Source organism: Leuresthes tenuis, unplaced genomic scaffold (assembly GCF_036924035.1).
Source record: "Leuresthes tenuis unplaced genomic scaffold, fLeuTen1.0.hap1 SCAF_5, whole genome shotgun sequence".
Lineage (NCBI taxonomy): Eukaryota > Metazoa > Chordata > Actinopteri > Atheriniformes > Atherinopsidae > Leuresthes > Leuresthes tenuis.
Genome location: NW_027325359.1, coordinates 23118144 through 23136575, shown reverse-complemented (window position 1 = coordinate 23136575; position 18432 = coordinate 23118144). Strand labels below are relative to the sequence as shown.

The 18432-nt window shown below is 41.0% G+C and overlaps 2 protein-coding genes across 4 annotated transcripts in view; both read left to right on the top strand.

The window, feature by feature from the left end:
* LOC140307539 (plasma membrane calcium-transporting ATPase 1-like) overlaps positions 1 to 6424 on the top strand; it is a 31411-nt gene extending 24987 nt beyond the window's left edge. For both annotated transcript variants that reach the window (XM_072386476.1, XM_072386477.1), the window contains 7 exons: positions 140 to 246; positions 355 to 546; positions 3688 to 3901; positions 4036 to 4247; positions 4346 to 4453; positions 4751 to 4939; positions 5499 to 6424. In XM_072386476.1, the coding sequence (XP_072242577.1) occupies positions 140 to 246; positions 355 to 546; positions 3688 to 3901; positions 4036 to 4247; positions 4346 to 4453; positions 4751 to 4939; positions 5499 to 5876 (1400 nt within the window). In that variant the 3' untranslated portion in view covers positions 5877 to 6424. The remainder of the gene's footprint in view (positions 1 to 139; positions 247 to 354; positions 547 to 3687; positions 3902 to 4035; positions 4248 to 4345; positions 4454 to 4750; positions 4940 to 5498) is intronic.
* A 3730-nt stretch (positions 6425 to 10154) lies between these two features.
* On the top strand, positions 10155 to 17764 carry gtse1 (G-2 and S-phase expressed 1). 2 transcript variants are annotated; one of them, XM_072386475.1, is made up of 12 exons: positions 10155 to 10234; positions 10557 to 10596; positions 10693 to 10750; positions 11249 to 11867; positions 11958 to 12119; positions 12821 to 12959; positions 14383 to 14772; positions 14872 to 14926; positions 15123 to 15335; positions 15458 to 15668; positions 16707 to 16823; positions 17469 to 17764. In XM_072386475.1, exons 2-12 carry the CDS (start codon positions 10575 to 10577, stop codon positions 17553 to 17555), a joined length of 2073 nt encoding a protein of 690 aa, XP_072242576.1. In that variant the 5' UTR covers positions 10155 to 10234; positions 10557 to 10574; the 3' UTR covers positions 17556 to 17764. The 2 variants fall into 2 exon arrangements, with proteins under 2 accessions (XP_072242576.1, XP_072242575.1); XM_072386474.1 differs by having other exon boundaries at positions 10164 to 10234; positions 10529 to 10596.
* The last annotated feature ends 668 nt before the right edge of the window (positions 17765 to 18432 follow it).

Here is an 18432-nt window from a genome sequence, read left to right as displayed (position 1 = left end):
TAAATAGGGCAATTTAAACACACGGCTGTGTCATTTTGCATTATATATACATGTTTCATCACCAAAATAAGTTAAATGCGAATGTTTTCAGGTGTCATCGTTCATGTGGTTCCTGAGTGTCTATTGATTGTGTTCTCAGGTATCATTGACAGCACAGTACTGGAGCAGAGGCAGGTTGTCGCGGTAACTGGAGACGGAACAAATGACGGTCCCGCCCTCAAGAAAGCAGACGTTGGCTTTGCCATGGTAACCATTGTTGTAGATGTCATCAAATGCACTTAGTGACATTTGCTACATAACTGTAGAGAACAATGTCATTTTTGTGAAAGCTCGGCTACGTGCTGTGATCTACAGGGCATTGCCGGGACGGATGTAGCAAAGGAGGCATCTGATATCATCCTGACAGATGACAATTTTTCCAGCATCGTCAAGGCTGTTATGTGGGGCAGAAACGTCTATGACAGCATCTCAAAGTTCCTGCAGTTTCAACTCACAGTCAACGTAGTTGCTGTGACTGTGGCCTTCACCGGAGCCTGCATCACCCAGGTCAGAGCCATTGTAGAATTTTAACAATCTACACCAGAACTTGTGACTGTTTGAGAGAAGAGTTGATTTATTGTGAAACTCGTTTTTACTGTGAGAGGTCTCCACTACTGCTACCAGAACACAAGATACTTCCTGGCTTAGAATCCACAACATGGCAGGGTTGTTTGCCGGTTGTTTAGACAAATGGCTGTTACTTGTTCAAAGACACAAAAGTCCCCTTAGGACAATTTATGAGTTATGTATAGGTGTTTCCTCTCATACTAAGTTGGTCTGTGTTCTACTCCTTCTTCCCTGAAAGCAAGAACAGAAAGATCACCTGTGCTGGCAAAATGATAAAAAAAATGATGTCACACAAATAATGTGTGTGTTTGAGTCTACTCTTAATGATGAATGATGTTCAATGATGTGTTGACAATAGCATACAGCAGAGGTCACTAACAGGCCGGACCCGAACCCGGACCCAGACCTATAATCTATAAATTACAGATGGATTCCACATTTTGACGAAGCACTTCTATTTTAACCAGCACAGCTTTTCTAGTCTTTACGGCATTTGTTTAGAAGAACTTACAGACCAATTGCATGCGAGTTAATGATGTCCCACATCCCACATGACGCCGCTCAGCCAATCAAATCTGTGTAAACAACAGCGTGAGTCTGAATACAGAGATGAGAGAGATGAGAGGCAAGTGACAGGTGGAAAGGGAAGTTAGTGATAGAGGGAGATGACAGGGAGAGATGAGTGAGCTGTGAGGCAGCTTTCTCCACAATGAACATAATTAAAACTAAATATCGTTCCAGGCTCACCAATGAGCACCTTACATGTGTATGAGAATGGCCCTGACACCATTCCAGCCCAGATTTAAAGTCCTGGCAGGAGAAGTTAGAGCTCAGTTCTCTCACTGAACAACAGCTAGTGGAGGCATAAGATATAAGAGGGGAAGAAACTGTTCAATTGTTAAGATGTGTTTATATTCATTTAATGTAAAATTTGTTGAGACAGTTAACAAAGAAAAAAGGAAACTCAAGCTGCTGGTACGTTTTATTTTATTTTTCCAAAATGAATCTTATTATTTTAAGATGAACAATTTTTAAATGCTATTTTATTTGTTTTCTCAATTTTACTTTTAATTGCAGTCTTGCTTTAACCTAATAAGAGGAAAAAGTATTATTATTATATGTGTAGTTCAATGTATACATATATAGTACAATATTAAGTGACAATAAATATTTTTGAATTGTACTTTAATTTAACAGTCAGATGCAGGTGTTGATACTTCAATATATATATTATGATGTCCTGGACCTTCGCTTGAGGAAATTTCCTCTAACTGGACCTCTTAAAAATTTAGTTGAATACCCCTGGCATACAGTATCTTTTGAAAACAGGCAACATAAGCACCTAAAGAAGTGGTGTAACATTTATCACATCCAACTGCTGTTTTTTTTCCCTGCCTAAAGTTCAATTGGTGTATTTGTAAACTGTCAATACTGGCTTCAAGCATTCATGAACACAGGAGGATTAACACAGTTTCAGAATGAGAACATTTGGTGTAACTTCTGTGTTAGTGAAATTAACTTGCCTGTTTGTGAACTGAGGACAGTAATTGCTTGGTTGTTGGTGTCTGGTTCATGTCTTCATGATGTGCTGTACATTTGCAATAGACGACAGATCTGGACTGAAGGCAGGCCAGTCAATGCACACAGCCCATGACTATGAAGACACTCATTAACTCATGCACAGTTAAGTCTAGGATTGTTCTTCACATATATGTAAGTTGCCCATGCCATGGACACTCATGTACTCCCATAGCCTCCTAGAGGCTGGCGTTTGCACCATTCGCTGATTACAGCCTTGATTTCTCATTTCTGTCATAACTGAGAAACAAAACATGGACTAATCTGACCCCAGGGAGTCTTTCTGTCCATCTGACATGAGCTCCTGTCCTAAGAACTTGGTGGTCATTCTGCTCAGAGTTAATATATGGTTTCCTCCTTGTGGTACTACAGTTTCAGGTTACACTTCTGGACAATGGTTTTTGAAGATACTCCCAAGCTTATGTTGCTATATTGATCAAAGTGACACAATAATTTTTCACACAATACTGATTGAGGGCTCTTTACTCACTCAGATACCCCCAGACTCTTTAAATTATTTCACAATGTAGTATACTATAAATTATGAAAAACTTGAGTTCATTACAATTTTGCATTGAGAATTTTTTTAAGTTCTATTTAGTTTTGAACATTTTTTTATTTTTTTTTATTTTTTACAATTGATCTATGATAACCGATGACCCATCTTTGCTTGGAAAGTCCTTGATGGATTCTCCTTTTATACCCAATCCTGGCACCTTTACTTGTTAACAGTGATTAACAGAATTTTCCAGAATGGTTTCATTTGTATACTCTGTAAACCTTTATCTCTGTCTTTGCATCTAGCCTAGCTTTTCTTGAGTGTGTTACTGGCACATTGTTTAAAATTTCTAAATACAATGGAGTTGGTCACAGAAGCCACTGGATTTTTCCTTCGTATGAGTGTCTGTAAAATAAAGGTTAAAAGTAATTAACATATTACAGATTTAAGTTTTTGCTGTAGTTTTAAAATTTCTGTGACATAAGAAAATGAACAGATTTACATATTCTTGACATTTTGGAAAATTTCAGGTTCTGAGAGAGAAAATACAGTTTCAGTTTTGTCCGAGTAAGAAAATAAATCTTCAAAGGATGAATTCAGCCAACAAAGTAATTTGACTTTGGTGTTCTTTTATTAAGAGCCTTTCACTACAATAAAAGTAGGTGAGATGCCAAGTCAGATGCTAGACTGGTTTTTGCGAACAATTTGATGGTTCTGCATCCTCCTTTAGTGTGATTTTGCAGTCAAAGTTACAAATGTTGTAGGTGTCAGTTAACTGTTTTGTGCCAATAATGGTGAGCTGTAGAAAAAAAAACACAATATGAAGGGTAAGATTATTGTCTTAACTTATTGGAGATTCATTAAACCCTAAATTAAAAAATGTCTAATCTAAAGATATTTAAATTAATGTTTTTATTGTGGCCAGAGCCAGACTTGTAAATGATGTTTGAAAAATATGTTTGTACTGACGTTCACTAACTATTGATTTGTGTCTGTGCTTCCAGGACTCTCCTCTGAAAGCTGTGCAGATGTTATGGGTCAACCTCATCATGGACACTTTCGCTTCACTGGCTCTAGCTACTGAGCCACCAACTGAGGCACTGTTGCTAAGGAACCCATACGGACGCAAGAAGCCACTCATCTCCCGCACCATGATGAAGAACATTCTGGGACATGCCATCTATCAACTGACCATAATCTTCACCCTTCTCTTTGTTGGTCAGTGAAAGCACCATAGCTTCTACACAGTTCAGAGCCTTTATATTCATATAGCCTAATATATTTTAGACAAAGCTGTTAAAGCTGAAGTTGTTACCTGCTGTTCTGCTCATCTTTGTCTTTCCTTCTCACAGGTGAGAAGATATTTGATATCGACTGTGGCAGGAATGCCCCTCTCCATGCCCCACCCTCTGAGCACTACACCATCGTGTTTAACACATTTGTGCTCATGCAGATCTTCAACGAGCTCAATGCTCGCAAAATCCACGGGGAGAGGAACGTCTTTGAGGGTGTTTATAGCAACCCCATCTTCTGCTCCATCATCCTGGGAACCTTTGTTGTGCAGGTAACCCATCAGTGTCAAAGAAGTTGTCACACCGGGTCAGGCTGGCAGCATTATACAATGGAATAATCTTTTTTTAATGTTGCTCTGCCGTCCTGTAGTTATTAATCGTGCAGTTTGGTGGTAAACCGTTCAGCTGTGTGCGCCTGACCATTGAGCAGTGGCTGTGGTGTGTGTTCCTGGGCCTTGGCAGTCTTCTGTGGGGACAGGTGGGATCATGTTTTGATACATCCATTTTATATTGATTGTAACTATTAGACAGAAAAATGAGCTGGAGTAAATTTCAGTCTAAACATCTGAAATTCAAACAAATCCAAATATATTATAATAATGACCATTAAAACTGAATAATGAATAAGAGATATGAGAGAGCATAAACTGCTTCTCTTTATATCAGCTTATCATCAGCATCAGACAACAGTCATATTTTTAGGTCAAAGAGGTGCTGAAGAACTCAAAGTGGCACTGCTGTTCCTGACTAGCGTGTAATGTTTGGTTTCTTTCAGCTTGTGTCCAGCGTCCCTACCAGCTGGCTTAAGTTCCTAAAAACTGCGGGTCATGGTACGCAGCAGGAGGAGATCCCTGAGGAGGAGCTGGAGGAGATGAAGGACAAGGATGAGATCGACCATGCTGAGATGGAGCTAAGGAGGGGCCAAGTGCTGTGGTGTCGCGGCCTCAACCGCATCCAGACACAGGTATGGTTTGGTGTCTCCTGGGTATCATTTCTATAACCCTAAACCTGACCAAGTCCTATTGTAAATATGATCATATCTGCAGTTTTCAGCATTTTGACTACAATGAATCCACAGTTTTGGTCATTATTGTTTAAGGAAGTGAACCAATATTACATGACAATACTTACTATTACTTTTCAACAGCTATCATAAGGGTCTAAGTCTTTGATTCAGGTTGTACATTTTCTATAGACTGCTTTTAATCTGCCTCAGACTGTTGACAGACTTCAGCCTGAAGTTTTGCTCCATACACAACACTAATAAAATCAAGAACATTTGTGATGTCATAAAGACATGCAAGGATGCACCTTCAATTAGGATTTTAAAATAAGCTCACAGAAAATTTCCTTGAGCAGAATAATTAGAAAACAGCCATTTTGTGTCAAATATTTAAAAGAGGGTATAATGATTTTTTTTTAAATAGAGTAGAGGGGGGCTGAGGGGATGTTAGAGGTAGAAAAATTACATATTTTTCTTAAACACCATTTGACATATCCTGAGTCTCTTTTTTGTTCCTCAGATCCGTGTGGTGAATGCCTTCCGAGACAGCGTTTCTCCTTACGAAGGTCTAGAGACACCTGAGTCTCGCAGCTCCATCCACAACTTCATGAGCCACCCCGAATTCCGCATTGAAGGCTCAGAACCTCAGATCCCCCTGATCGATGAAAATGAGGGTGAGGATGATCCCCCCGTCAAAAGAAACTCCATCCCCCCACCACTGACCGGACTGTCCAACATGCCACCCATCCCACCCTCACCCAACCAGAACAACAATGCTATGGACCATATCATACCACTTCATAAAGATGGCTCAAGGTCCGGTCTGGTTCCGCCCAACTCAGCTGGACTGCCACCATGTCCAGGGAGTCCCCTGCACAGTCTGGAGACCTCACTCTGAGGCCCCACCCCTAAACCACTTCCTGTACTGCACTGTGGTTGTTACAGCAGTGGCTCTGGTTCTTATGGGAGATGAGAGATGAAAAAACATTTATAAAACAGACTCTTGTGATTGGTTCTCATCAGGAGTTCACCTTCTGGTTCGTAGGATCCAGGAAGCAGAAATGTTTCCAGATGTGTTTGTGGTTTTGTTCAGAGCACCAGTAGCTCACACAAACTGATGTTTTCTTCTTTAATAGACATGGACTCTTCAGTTGTTGTTTAGGAGAAGCGTGTTTGTGAGGTGATTAATTTATATCCAGTTTCCCATGTGTAAATATTCTTGTTGATGTAGTCAGAGCTCATTTTAATTTGCAGTATTTCAGTTTGTCATCAGACGAGCTGACCTAATCTGCTGGTGACGAGTTCAGGTTCAATTTTGTGTTTTAACTTCAAGGATGTTTAGTGTCAACCACCTTTAAAAAGAAGGGAGTTTTATTCTTACAGATATGTGTGTCTATAGACAGAAAGGTCTAATGTTGGATTCTCTTTTAGTATTTTTTTTTTATGTTTTAGGTCATTATTGTTTCAAAAGATGTACAACAAATGTTATTAAAAGTAAAAAAAAAAAATATTCCAGAGCAGGATGTTTGTGACTTTAGATACATTTTCCTTCAGAGGGTAAATATGAAATCCTTTACACTGTAACAACTGGGGACCTGACAATGATCCAATAAAAAAATACATATACATACACATGTATATGTATATATATATATATATATATATATATATAAATTTTTTTTTTTTTCTTTTAGAGCAGTGCTGTAGTTACTTATATGACAATAAGTAGTTTACTCAGGTGAAGTAAAGCTATTTTTTTTTTAGAAAAAAGAAAATAAATAATAATAATATTATGACGTCACTATTCCTCACTTTTCCCCAGCTAGTGAAAAAACTGTTGCAGCAGCACCAAACCTCTGCTGGCAGAGGGTGATGTGCCAAACATCTTGGTGCCAAACACCTTGTGCGAAAAATATTTCATCCTTATCTGTAAATTTAGTGTCTCCTGCTGCTATGAGCAGGGCCGTCCCTTTTTTTGAACCACCCGACCTACTGGTCAATTAACCACTTCTTTTTTAACAGAGGTGAATGTATATACATTTAACAAGACATTCAATAAATGATAATCAGGGCCGCTGGGAAATTCTAGACAGAATTATGCTCTCTTCTGTCTTATGATTAGCAGGCTAGCAGCTGGGGTGTTTATGCCACAAAGTTTTTCATTTTTATTTCAACAACATACCCACCTTCAAGTGAAGCACAAGCCTCGTCTTGTTGAGACCTTTTCTTTTTTCTTTGCTTGCTCCCGACTCGTACTACGTATGGAGATCATCTGTCCACCTGCATCCAACTGCCTATCGGCGCATCTGACTGGTGATTGGTCAGATGCTGTGTTTTTTGGTGACCTGGCAAAGTGTTGTGGTTTCCTTCTCCAGAGCACTGTGATTTTTCTGCTGAGTGGACGGAATAAAGAAGTTTCCACCCTCTTACCCTCTCAAGGGTCCCGCAGTGTGGCCGACTTCTAAGGTGGCTTAGCAGCTGACTCTGGTTGGAATGACGAGGCTCTCCAGGGGATATTTTGCTAATTCAGTTTAAGATGAGCTATCTCTCAGTTGTGCACCCTCTAACCTAAACACTCCGATTTCTCTAGTCATCAGAGTAGATAACTGCATGAGGGAAAGTAGACAACAGATCTGCACGTTCACTTTCCTCATTCCAGTCCTCTTTTGCTCGCCCACTACTTCGTACTTCGGAGCACCCACCAGTCCCGATGGATTTTAGAGCTGCCAAAGAAGAGACACCCATGCAACTCAGACTCAGACAACTCAGAGATTTGACCCTGAAGGATAAACAACAATGCTTCATGACTGGTGAATGCTTCTGTTGTGGTCATCCAGACCATCAGTTTTCCAGGTGCTAGAGATTACACCCAGGGCCAAAAGAGCTGGCTAACTAGTAAAACTGGGGGTACTGGCGAAAACCTCTTTATAGACATGGGTACTGAAGCGAGTTTTCTTGACCAGAACTTTGAATATAAATCTGGTATACCAAACCTAAGTTGGCAAAAGCATTAGATGGTAAAACTCTAGCCCAATTCACACACTCCCCTGTACTATTGAGTCTAAGTTTATCAGGAAATCATACTGAAAAAATGTCACTTTTGCTCATTCAGTCTCCCTCTTCACCTTTAGATTTTGGGTTTCCCTGGCTTTTCTCACACTAGTCCTGAGGCACTCACACCACTTCCTTAACCGCCTGACCTTGTGTTCCCATTGTTCATCGTGACCTAGTTGAGGTTTTCATTAAGGATAAGGTTCTCTCAGTCCCTCCGAATAGACCATATGATTGTACCATAGATCTCCTTCTTGGTGCCCATCTTCCTACAAGTAAACACTTCGCCCTCGTATTGACTTTAGAGGGTTAAACAATATCACTGTGAAGAACAAATAGCCTCTCCCTTAAACTCAACGTTTGAGGTGTTGAATGGTGCACACATTTGTACTAAGCTAGACCTTCATCGCCTATCATCTCAAATGTGTTTACGAGAGAGATGAGTGAAAGACAGCGTTCAACACACCCCTTGGGCACTTTGAGTACCTTGTTATACCTTTTGGTCTGACCAATGTGCCTGCTGTTTTCCAGAACCTCATCAATGATGTTATAAGGGATTTCCTTAACGGCTTTGGTTTTGTATACATGGACGATACCCTGATTTTTTTCTCGTGATCCTGGAAAACACCATAGAAAATGCTATATCCAAACTTAACTCCTTTTTTATGAAGCTTTATCAAACTATGTTTATTGTTTGGGCCTTATCATACAACAACTTATTTGAATCCATAAAAATTGTACAAATTTTTAAGTTTTTCCATGAAAAAAAGTTATTGTGGTCCTAACATTGCAAGGGACATGCTCCCCAACTACTTTCTCATTCAGGAAGGCATATGTGAACATGATCCAAAAATGTTGCCATCCTCTCTAGGCCAAAGCACATTTGAAAGGGACTGAGGCAAAGAGGAAAACCATGGACACAGTGTCCTCTGGGTGTAAAAGGAGAGGGACCATCCAGCTTGTTCTCAGCCCTCAGTTCAAAACCCTATATCTATGATAGTATGAGGGTACATTAATGAATACTACACTACTCAAGCTACCTATTAGAGCTAGAAACTCCACATCTGGGAATACACTATCAATGCTGAATGTTTTTTACAGCTTTTAGGCCAATATATGGTCCCATGCAGCTTATCTCTTTACAGGGAAGGCATTGTGTGTTTTTTCCAGACAATCAGTGGGGCTACATGCATGCCATCGGATCGGATTAATGGCTAAATTACAATAAAATTGAGTTATTCAGTTCATGTAGACACCTTAATCTGAGAAGAAATTGAATCGGATCGGGTTACTTGCGATCGAATTAAGACCCCGAGACAACTCGATCCAAATGACCACTTTTTTCCCGCGATCGTCAACCAGAAGTGGAAGGAGACAATATTACTATTGTTGTTGCCGCCGTCAGAAAAAAATAAACAGCGATGGAGAATGTGCCGTTGTGCATCGCGTTTGTGCCATGACCATGTTCTACACAAACTAAATTAGAGTTAATGAGTTAATCTCATCATGTAGACCCACTAAATGTTGCATACTGCATTGCCACAGCATGTCTTCGCAGCAGAAGAGTCAGGGTTTCTCTAACTGAAAACATTTGGTGCATCATGAAAGACCCAAGATCATAAATTAATCCTATAACAAAGGTTCAGTTGGTGGTCTCCTCAGTTCCCAAGTATTTACTGACAGCAGAGTGAATGCTAAATAGTGGCAAGCCTGGGTCTGTTGAAACTTTTCTAAGACATGATGCTGCTATCAAATTCATGATTAGCTAATATTTTTCATGACAAGGTCAAATATCTAACATTTCAACATTTTTTAATAAACATGTTTTACTATGACTGAAATGTCGGTTTCTAAGATATGTATTAACATGTCGATTTTCCTTAGTTATTCTCAATAAATATTACATGTTAAGTGGGAAAAGGTGGAGCACAAGTGAAATTACTTAAGAACAAAAAGTTCTGAAAAGGGACAATTTCATTATTTCAAAATGTTGTTATATTTTAATCCCATAAAGACACTGGGTTTAAATTAACAAGGACAACAAACCCGAAAACCCCTTAAATATTTCGTCATAATCTCTCAACCAGTCGCTGAGTGCGTTTAAGTCACGTGGTCAGTGGCGCAACAGATTTGAATCGTTCGTAAGGTCTGTTTTCGTGTCGTCGTTTGAATACGGAGCTAAAGAAGTATTCAGAGGAATATCAGGTTTGTGTTTATACGTTTAAAAGGTGGTATCGTTTAAGTCTCGTGAGACCCCCCGTGAGACTCTTTGGGTTAAAGCCCATGTTCGTTACCGTTTGATTTAGCTTGAGTGAAAATGGGCTTGCAGGCTAATGTTACGTTAGCATGGCGATTAAAGACAGCGCTGGAGTTAAACAACGATTGTTTTTTTTGTTTTTTTATCATTCGGGCATTGGGGATTTAATTGAGTTTTAGCGAATAAAAAAGGTGTATTTTTTATTGTTATAATTATAGTTTTGTGTCAATTTATTGCTGCAGATCTGATCTGGATCAATCTGTTTTCCAGAAAGAAACAAATTCCGGGATGGACCCTCGAGCTAACAGTGGTAAGTTGACTGACCTTTACTCTGAATGTATGTCATGGCCATGTTTCTGTTTACTGTTGTGTAAACCAGGATTGTGTCACTTTTGTGCACGAGCAGATCTGTTCTTTCTGCAAGACGAGAAGTTCGACTTCGATGTTTCCCTGTCTCCTGCCAGGTAAAACACGAAATCCCTTTTCTATCAAACTGCCAGAGCAGGAATAAGCAATACTCTCATTCATATTGATGTTTGTATTCGTAAAAGCTGTCTGTACACAGACTTGTTTTAATCAGATAAAAAGCAGGACTTTCTAGGATGTTTATGGTTCTCCAATGTATTATTATTATTATTTTTTGTATTTTGGGGTGTCTGGTCAGCAGTAACGTTGTAAAGTCTGTTGCATAAATCTGACAGGCTCATGATAAGAATTGTTTATCTGTAAAATTAGCGTAGTATTGGTGTTCTCCAGTACTCCAGTGATAAAAAGCAGTTAATTTGAGTACACAGCATGTTTTATGCTTTGCCAACTACTCTGAGTGTAATACACGCCTTATCCAAAAAAATAATTTTGATCTTTCTTCAGTATTTGAAATAACTTCTCCAGATCACTATTCTTGTGAGCAGTTTGTGTTCCTCTCTGCCATGACCTCAGTGATGATGCTTCTGTGCTTACAGCTCCAAAGGAGATGAAGATGAGGTGTTTGTGGGTCCAGTCACTTGTAAAGAGAAGTGCGTTTCCCTTAACGTTGCATCTCAACTTAAGGAATGCAATGGTGGCATGCAGGTAAGCTGGAGCCCATTGACTGGTGATCAGCTGGAAGCTGTGTGTCAGGAAGCCCACAGACTAGCCAACCAGCTGCAGAGTGGAGTGCCTCACAATGAAGACACAGACATCACCAATGCCACTGCTGACTCTCCAAGAGAGGAGTTTGTCCAGGACACTGAGGCCAAACTGTGTATGTTGGGTAAGACTGCCAGTGCACTCAGCCCTATCAAACGACAGACTTTCTGCATCCAGGACAGTCCCATGAAACAGTTGCCACCTGCCGTTCAGCGCAACATGCTGAGAGGGAGCAGCTCCAGCACAACTTCATTCAGCCGCCCAACCGATACAGCCAGACTCAGTACTTCCAGCCCTGTGGGTGGAGCCAAGACTCAGCCAAGGAAATCACGGCGAGGGAAAGCCACACTTGGTGTTGCTGTTGTGCTGCCAAGCAGACCAGTTGCTCCAACAGCGTCTTGTTCAGCAAACAGGAGCATAGTGGACAAAACCAGACTGCAACCACCAAGCAAAGTATGAAAGTATCCTTTTTGATTTTAAGTGTGTGTGTGCGCGCGTGCGTGTGCACATTTGACCTGTCTGCCTTTGTACTTCCTGTTCCAGACGGCAGGGATTCTAAGGCGGAGTCCGTCCTCTCGTCCATTCAACAGAGCTGAGTCATATGAGGATTTACTCTCAGATTCAGCAAGCGTAGCCTCTGACATAAGTTACTCCTCCATCAAGTCCAACCTTTTGGAAAAACGTACACTGGCACCACCCAGCAAGGTAACCACTCTAATCCATACATGGGACTTGTGCGAGCAGTAAAGTGGTTGCTTGTGCATTTCTTTGAACACATCATATAGCGTCATATTGTGTCTCCTTCCTGAGCGAGCAGTGGGACTTTCTGACATTTGCGAGCGTATAAGCTATATTGGGAGCAGAAAATATTTTCACGCAAAGAAATACGTGATCCAAGCAAACAAAAATCATCTTGAGTACATAAAATTCATTTTCGTGTCTGCTCCTCTCTCTGAAGACACAACAATATGATTTCCTCTCAGATTTATGTATTATTTACATTGCAGCGTGCGTTGAGAGGGCGGTGTTTGTGTGCTGCAACTAATGGTACTTTCATGTTGGACACGAATGTCGGAATTTCTGAACTCCAAGTCAGAATTGTAATTTTACCATTTGAACGTTGTGTTTCGTAACTGTTAACTTGAAAGAAAAACTTGCTGACAAGCAAAATAAAGGAGAGAATTTTTGGGAGAAAATAAATTGTTCTCTTTACGCACAAAACACATACCGAAACCAAGGTACGGACCGTACTGTGGGTTACCTGTACCGTTGCACCCCTAATTTACACCCTTTTTGTCACATTTGTACCAAATGTTAGCTCTGTAGGCAGTCTCTTTTCTTCTTCATCATAACCACCCTGTCATGGTGTTGATATTAGTATTGCATTTCTTATTTTTCCCCAAAAGAGTGTTGGAGTAAGGAATCTCTCAGGTGTGAAAGCTCCAGCTCCTCAATGCAGGAGGGGGACTGACAGAAAGAACACATCCTCGTCTTCATCCTCTGTGTCCAGCTTCAACTCCAGCCTGTCCATATCCCCTGCTAAAGGTATGCTAAGTGATAAAATCAACCACACAGTAATCATGTGTCTTTTAAAAATTATTTGATGCTGATGAAGTTTTACATAGGTTGATAGAAATGGCTAAATTAATAAAAAAAAAAAAAAGTTTTTATGCGCTCTTAAGATGTTTTTTCTTTTATTAAGAGTTGATATTCATTGCTCTATTCCTGCTCTCAACAAAGGTGGACGCATTTCTCTTCTCTCCCTTATCTTCCCTGCTTTTTCTCACGTCTGGGTCTGTCCTGTCTCAGACGTTTTGGTGCCTCTCTCAGTATTGCTCTCAAAATTTAAAATCATGGAATTGGTCAACTGGTCTCTCAATGCAATTGACAGAATTTTCTTGACGAGAAGCTCAGGTTCGGGGGAACCTGTCTGCCCTGATGGAACGTTCGCTGCTGGTTACATGAGGGACTCCTGGGAGAAGTGGAGGGTTGTGTGCCTGGCGATTCTGTCCATCGAGGCTCTTTACATATTCGAAACCATGATAACGGGTTATCTGCTGATTTGGATTAGGCATTGCCCTGGTGTATCGGAAAATTCAGAAGACGAAGACAGCTGTCTAAAGCCCCGTTAAGCTGCCCAACATGATTGAAGCAGTGGGCATAACTGTTGACGCTCAGACTGTGGTCATTAACCGCAACATGGAAAACATCTTAGAGAAGCTTGTGGCTTTGGAAAGGCGAATGGATCAATTTGATGACCAGAATGGACAAACAGAGTACGCCGTGTCCATTGAAATACAGCTACTCGCCACAAACGCAACAATTATAACTTAATCTGCATTGAAGCCCTCCTCAGCATCAGCCTTGGCCAAGGCCGCTGCTGAAACAACTCCCCTTGAGATCGCTGCAGTGAGACGCTCTGAACTCCTTTTTCCTCCCTCCTTCACCTGTTGATTGTTGACTCCGTCTGGGACCCAATCAAGGACTTCTCCACGACAACCTTCTCCATGTCTCCATGACATCCTGCGAACTGAGGCACTGATTGTGGGCTAGACGAAGCGACTCTCTGGGCTTATGGACACGCATGCACCCATTGACATGCACATATGCAGGCTTGAATTGGATGAGTGTATCATTGAAGTGCTTTGAGATGACATTTGGGTTTTGATGCTACATAAATATACTGAATTGGACTGAAATTGCTGTCAGTTGAAAGTTAGCTGGTAATTGACCAGGTACTTCTACCTCTTCTCCATAGTTTTTCAACAAACTGAACAACAACCAGCTTATATCCTAACTGTTAACCAATGGCAAACTAACTCCAGCTCACTCATGGAAAGCTAGTAACTGTCAAAAAAAAGCCAGTGGTTCAAAAACCAGTTGATAATCTGGCTGTGAACTGGCAGAAATCTACTCTGCCACTCTTGCCGTCAATGTGCTTCAGTTCTGGTATTTTGTCTCCATTCAGGTAAACTGAACTCCTCTCTGAACCGTAGTCGTAGTAGCTCCACTGGCCCCACCCCCAGCAGTGTTGGCAGACTAGCCAATCACAGCAGATCTCGCCACTCCACCGTGTACGTTTCTGCAGAGCCAGTGTCCACCACTGCTGGTCGACGTTCGCTGTCCGTCCAAACCAAGAAGCTGTGTGAAGCAGAGCGTGTCAAAGCCACTAAGTCCACGCCACTGAAGAGAGCTGAGGCCACACTCTTTCAACCAACACCACCAAAAAGACTTTTAGAGAGAATCGCCTCCATCCCCACCACAACCTCAGGCCAGCTGCAGAGTGGATTGAAGGCCAAACCCAAACCCGAGGCTGTGGTTCTGCCAACGCCCAGCACAGCAGGCTGCCACGCAGAGGGTGAGAAAACAAAATCTAGTTCCTTATTTCTATATTTGATTATCTGATACAGCCATCTGTCACTCATACAGTTTTTTTTTTTTTAAATGTCATCCCCAGATGTTTCAAAGGTGTTGAAACCAAAGAGGCTAATGTCAACTGGCAGCACAGACAGGTAGATGATGTCCCACACACCTGTACACCACAACATCAGTGTTTTTTTTTTTTTTTTTATAATGCTCACATCCATGTTAATGAAAATCTTTTCCAACATTAATGCTATCCTGTGCTTTGTGTGTCTTGGGTCTAAAACTTTACAGTTAAGGCTGCAGATAAATGTACTCATCAGTAAACACATTTCCCTTCTGTAGTCTTACACACAAGCAATCTGCTAGTACTCCGACGCCATCTGTGAGCAGCTGCAATTCACTGCAGGTGAGGGCACGACGCCCTTCCGCCCTCCCTACCCCAGTTAAACGCAGGATGTCTGCCTTTCCTGCTATTCCGACTATTAAACCGTCAGCTGTCATAGCCTCTGACACTACTCCCACTCCCACTTCAGCAAAGACGCAGCACATCTGCAGGTGAGAGGCTTCAAACTGCATGAAATAAATGGGAGTGCAGACCACCTGGTTGCTACTGTGGTGGCACATGCAAAGATATCATTGTACTGTTGAAACGGTTATTTTATTTCTTTATTTTGTAGCCCCATTCCAAATGAAACGAAGGTGAAACAGCCTATATATCCCCCTGATATTCAGCCCTTCTGTCTGGAGAAGTCTAAGTCCCTTACCACCCCACCCTCTAACGCTAAAGAACCCAGTCAAACCGAGAACATGGACCTTGGCGGACAGACGGACACCACAAACCTGATTGAACTGGAGACTACGGAGGAGAGCACAAGCAAGACACAAGAGGTCAGGGGTCACATAGATGTATCAGAAACACTGTAGCAACCTAGTGCCATTAGTTTGGAGTATCCTGTGTAATGGCATTTCAATGGTATGACAGCTGCAGTTAGTTCATGGACTGAAGTGTTTGACAAATTATATTTTAAAAAGTATGTATTCTATTTATTCAATTCTGCTGTCACATTTTGATTATATAAAATGTGTCTCATAATAGCTTTATTTACTATATCCACAGTACATACCGTATTTTGCGCACTATAAGGCTCACTTGATTATAAAGCACACCCTCAATTATGGGGTCCATTTCTGTACTTAACCCATACATAAGGCGCACCTGATTATAAGGTGTACGTATTACGTAATGTTCTCTGATTGGTTTATCGCTGCCAGCACACATAGTGTTTGTATTACGTCCCTGTGTCAGCGGGAAATGGTCCAACGGTCAAGGACAACATCGTTGGTCGTTTTTTACACTTATAATCTTATAAACTGCACATCGGTCTGCATCACCCATCTCAGACTGAAGAACTGGCACTCACTGGGACGTGGGCAAAAGCATTAATGATGACACGATTCAATCGCTAAGTACGAGCAGAGTGAATTAGCTAGGATCCGCCTGACCCTGGATTCACACCGAACACAAAGCGAGCAACGGAGGTGGCCGGTTGCCATTAATTTCCAATGTATGAGAGCGAAGAGGCGAGGCAAAAGTGAACGTGGCGGTGAGCGGCGCAAAGGGAGAGCAGTGAGTGATGCGGAGGGGGCTTAATGCCCCTATGAATGCTCGGCGCTCCCCGTGGTAAGTTCAGAATGGCGGTATCCGTGACAGATTTTGGAATCCAGTGCACATATAAGGCGCACCGGATTATATGGAGCACAGCTGATTATTTATTTATTTATTTTTGGTGAAAATTTAAGGTGCGCCTTATGGTGCGGAAAATACGGTATATATACGGTACCATCTTTGGTCAGTCAGTCTGACCGGTTTAATCATTTAAGAAAAACTGGCAGATCTTGGTTGCTCAGTCTATCTTTTCTCCTCAGGTTCTTCTGCTGGATCTTCCAGCTCCGACTCTACAGCCCCAAGAGAAATTGCTCATAGACCTGACCAACACCCCCGACTTGATCCGCACCAGTAATAAGAGCTGCACCACAACTCAGGTAACATACTTCCATCTTAGTACATCCAATTTTAAAATTTTTATTAATATGATAATTTTATTTAGTTTTATCATGTTAATTTATCTAGTAGCTCGTTCTTGTTCGTATATATCAGATGTCCACGTGTGGTCCTCGAGGGTCACTGTCCTGCACGTTTTTGATGTTTCCCTGCCTCAACACACCAGATTCAAATGAAACGGATCCCTTCAAAAGATCGTTAAGTTCTGTACAAACCTGCTAATGATGCATTGATCTGAATCGGGTGTGTTAAAGCATCGAAACATCTAAAATCTGCAGGACAGCGGCCCTCGAGGACCGACTTTGGACATCCCTGATCTATATGAATAGCATTTTAAGGGGTTAATTAGTGTGTGAAAGACCTGAAAACTGTGTTAATGTTAGATTGTAGCAACTACTGTAAAAAAAAAAAAAAAAAAAGCAGAAAATCGTTTTCCCATCAAAATCTGTTGTATTAGTTAAGAATTTGTGTGAGCCTTTCCTTTGATGACAGAGCAAGAACTTCCATGCTCTGCTTCATATTTCACATCCTTCCTTAGTTTCAAAATGTAATGGATAACCTGAATGCTGTAATGACACTTTCATGGCACTATGAAAGTTTTCAACCACTTTGTTTTGTTTTGGCAGCTGATCGACTTGAGCTCTCCACTTATCAAGTGGAGTCCCGATGACAAGAGGGAAAATAATGCTCCACTCATCAACCTGTCCTTTTAACTGCCAACCCAATGGTGTCCCAGATCTCTGCAGTTGATTGAGAAGGTTTCTGTCTTCAGAAACGGATAATTCTCAGTTGATTTAATGAGTTATCAGTGAAGGCTGTACTGGAGCATAGTATTATGTTTCAATTAGTGAAAATAATCTGAGGTTGCGTTACTTTTCTGCACCTGATTGTAATTTTATTTGTCTTCAAGTTGCTGCTTTTATTGTCTCAATAAATGTTCTTTGTTGCTACTGTAAACATTCAAGTGTGTTTGTTTGTGTATGTGCTGCTGATTGCAGTCATAAACATTCCTTAGACCCATTTAAAAGGCACTCTGTAGAAGAAAAGCTGTATACTATATGCAAGAGATAAATTTTGTTTATTGTTGACGACAAACTGAAAGGTGAGTGTGTCTAGATGCTGTTCGACTTCTCTTCGTATTTACACACGGCTTTACCACAAAAAAGCATGAAGAAAAATGAGGTAGGCAATGATTGCATTAAAACACGGCTGTTTAATTAGTGAACACAGGTGAATGTTTCACTGCAGTTTCAGCAGAAAATTATGAGAAATTGTATTTTCAAAAGAAATCATGGCACAATTTCTTCTTTCTTTTTAATACGGTCTTGCTGAGGGGGTGAGCACCAAACAGAGCTTAAGCTGGAACGGTACTAGCATACATTAGTTATTAATTGTGGTGAGTCTTCCATTGTCTGGCAGCCCAAAGGTTTTTCAAGGTTTCTGGAACTGATCATGATGAACAGGCTGATAATCTGACAATTCTATCAATAAACTTATTTTCAAATGACTGTATCTTTAGTTTTTACTTTCTTTCTGAGAACAGTGATCAAAGTGAAACTGTCAAGACACCTTAATTTCCCATCAGAGAAC

Coding starts and splice junctions, on each gene's coding strand:
- gtse1 (XM_072386475.1), top strand. CDS start 10,575: ATGGACCCTCGAGCTAACAGTG. Junction 14,773..14,871: donor AGCAGGCTGCCACGCAGAGG/GTGAGAAAACAA, acceptor TGTCATCCCCAG/ATGTTTCAAAGGTGTTGAAA. Junction 14,927..15,122: donor TCAACTGGCAGCACAGACAG/GTAGATGATGTC, acceptor TCCCTTCTGTAG/TCTTACACACAAGCAATCTG.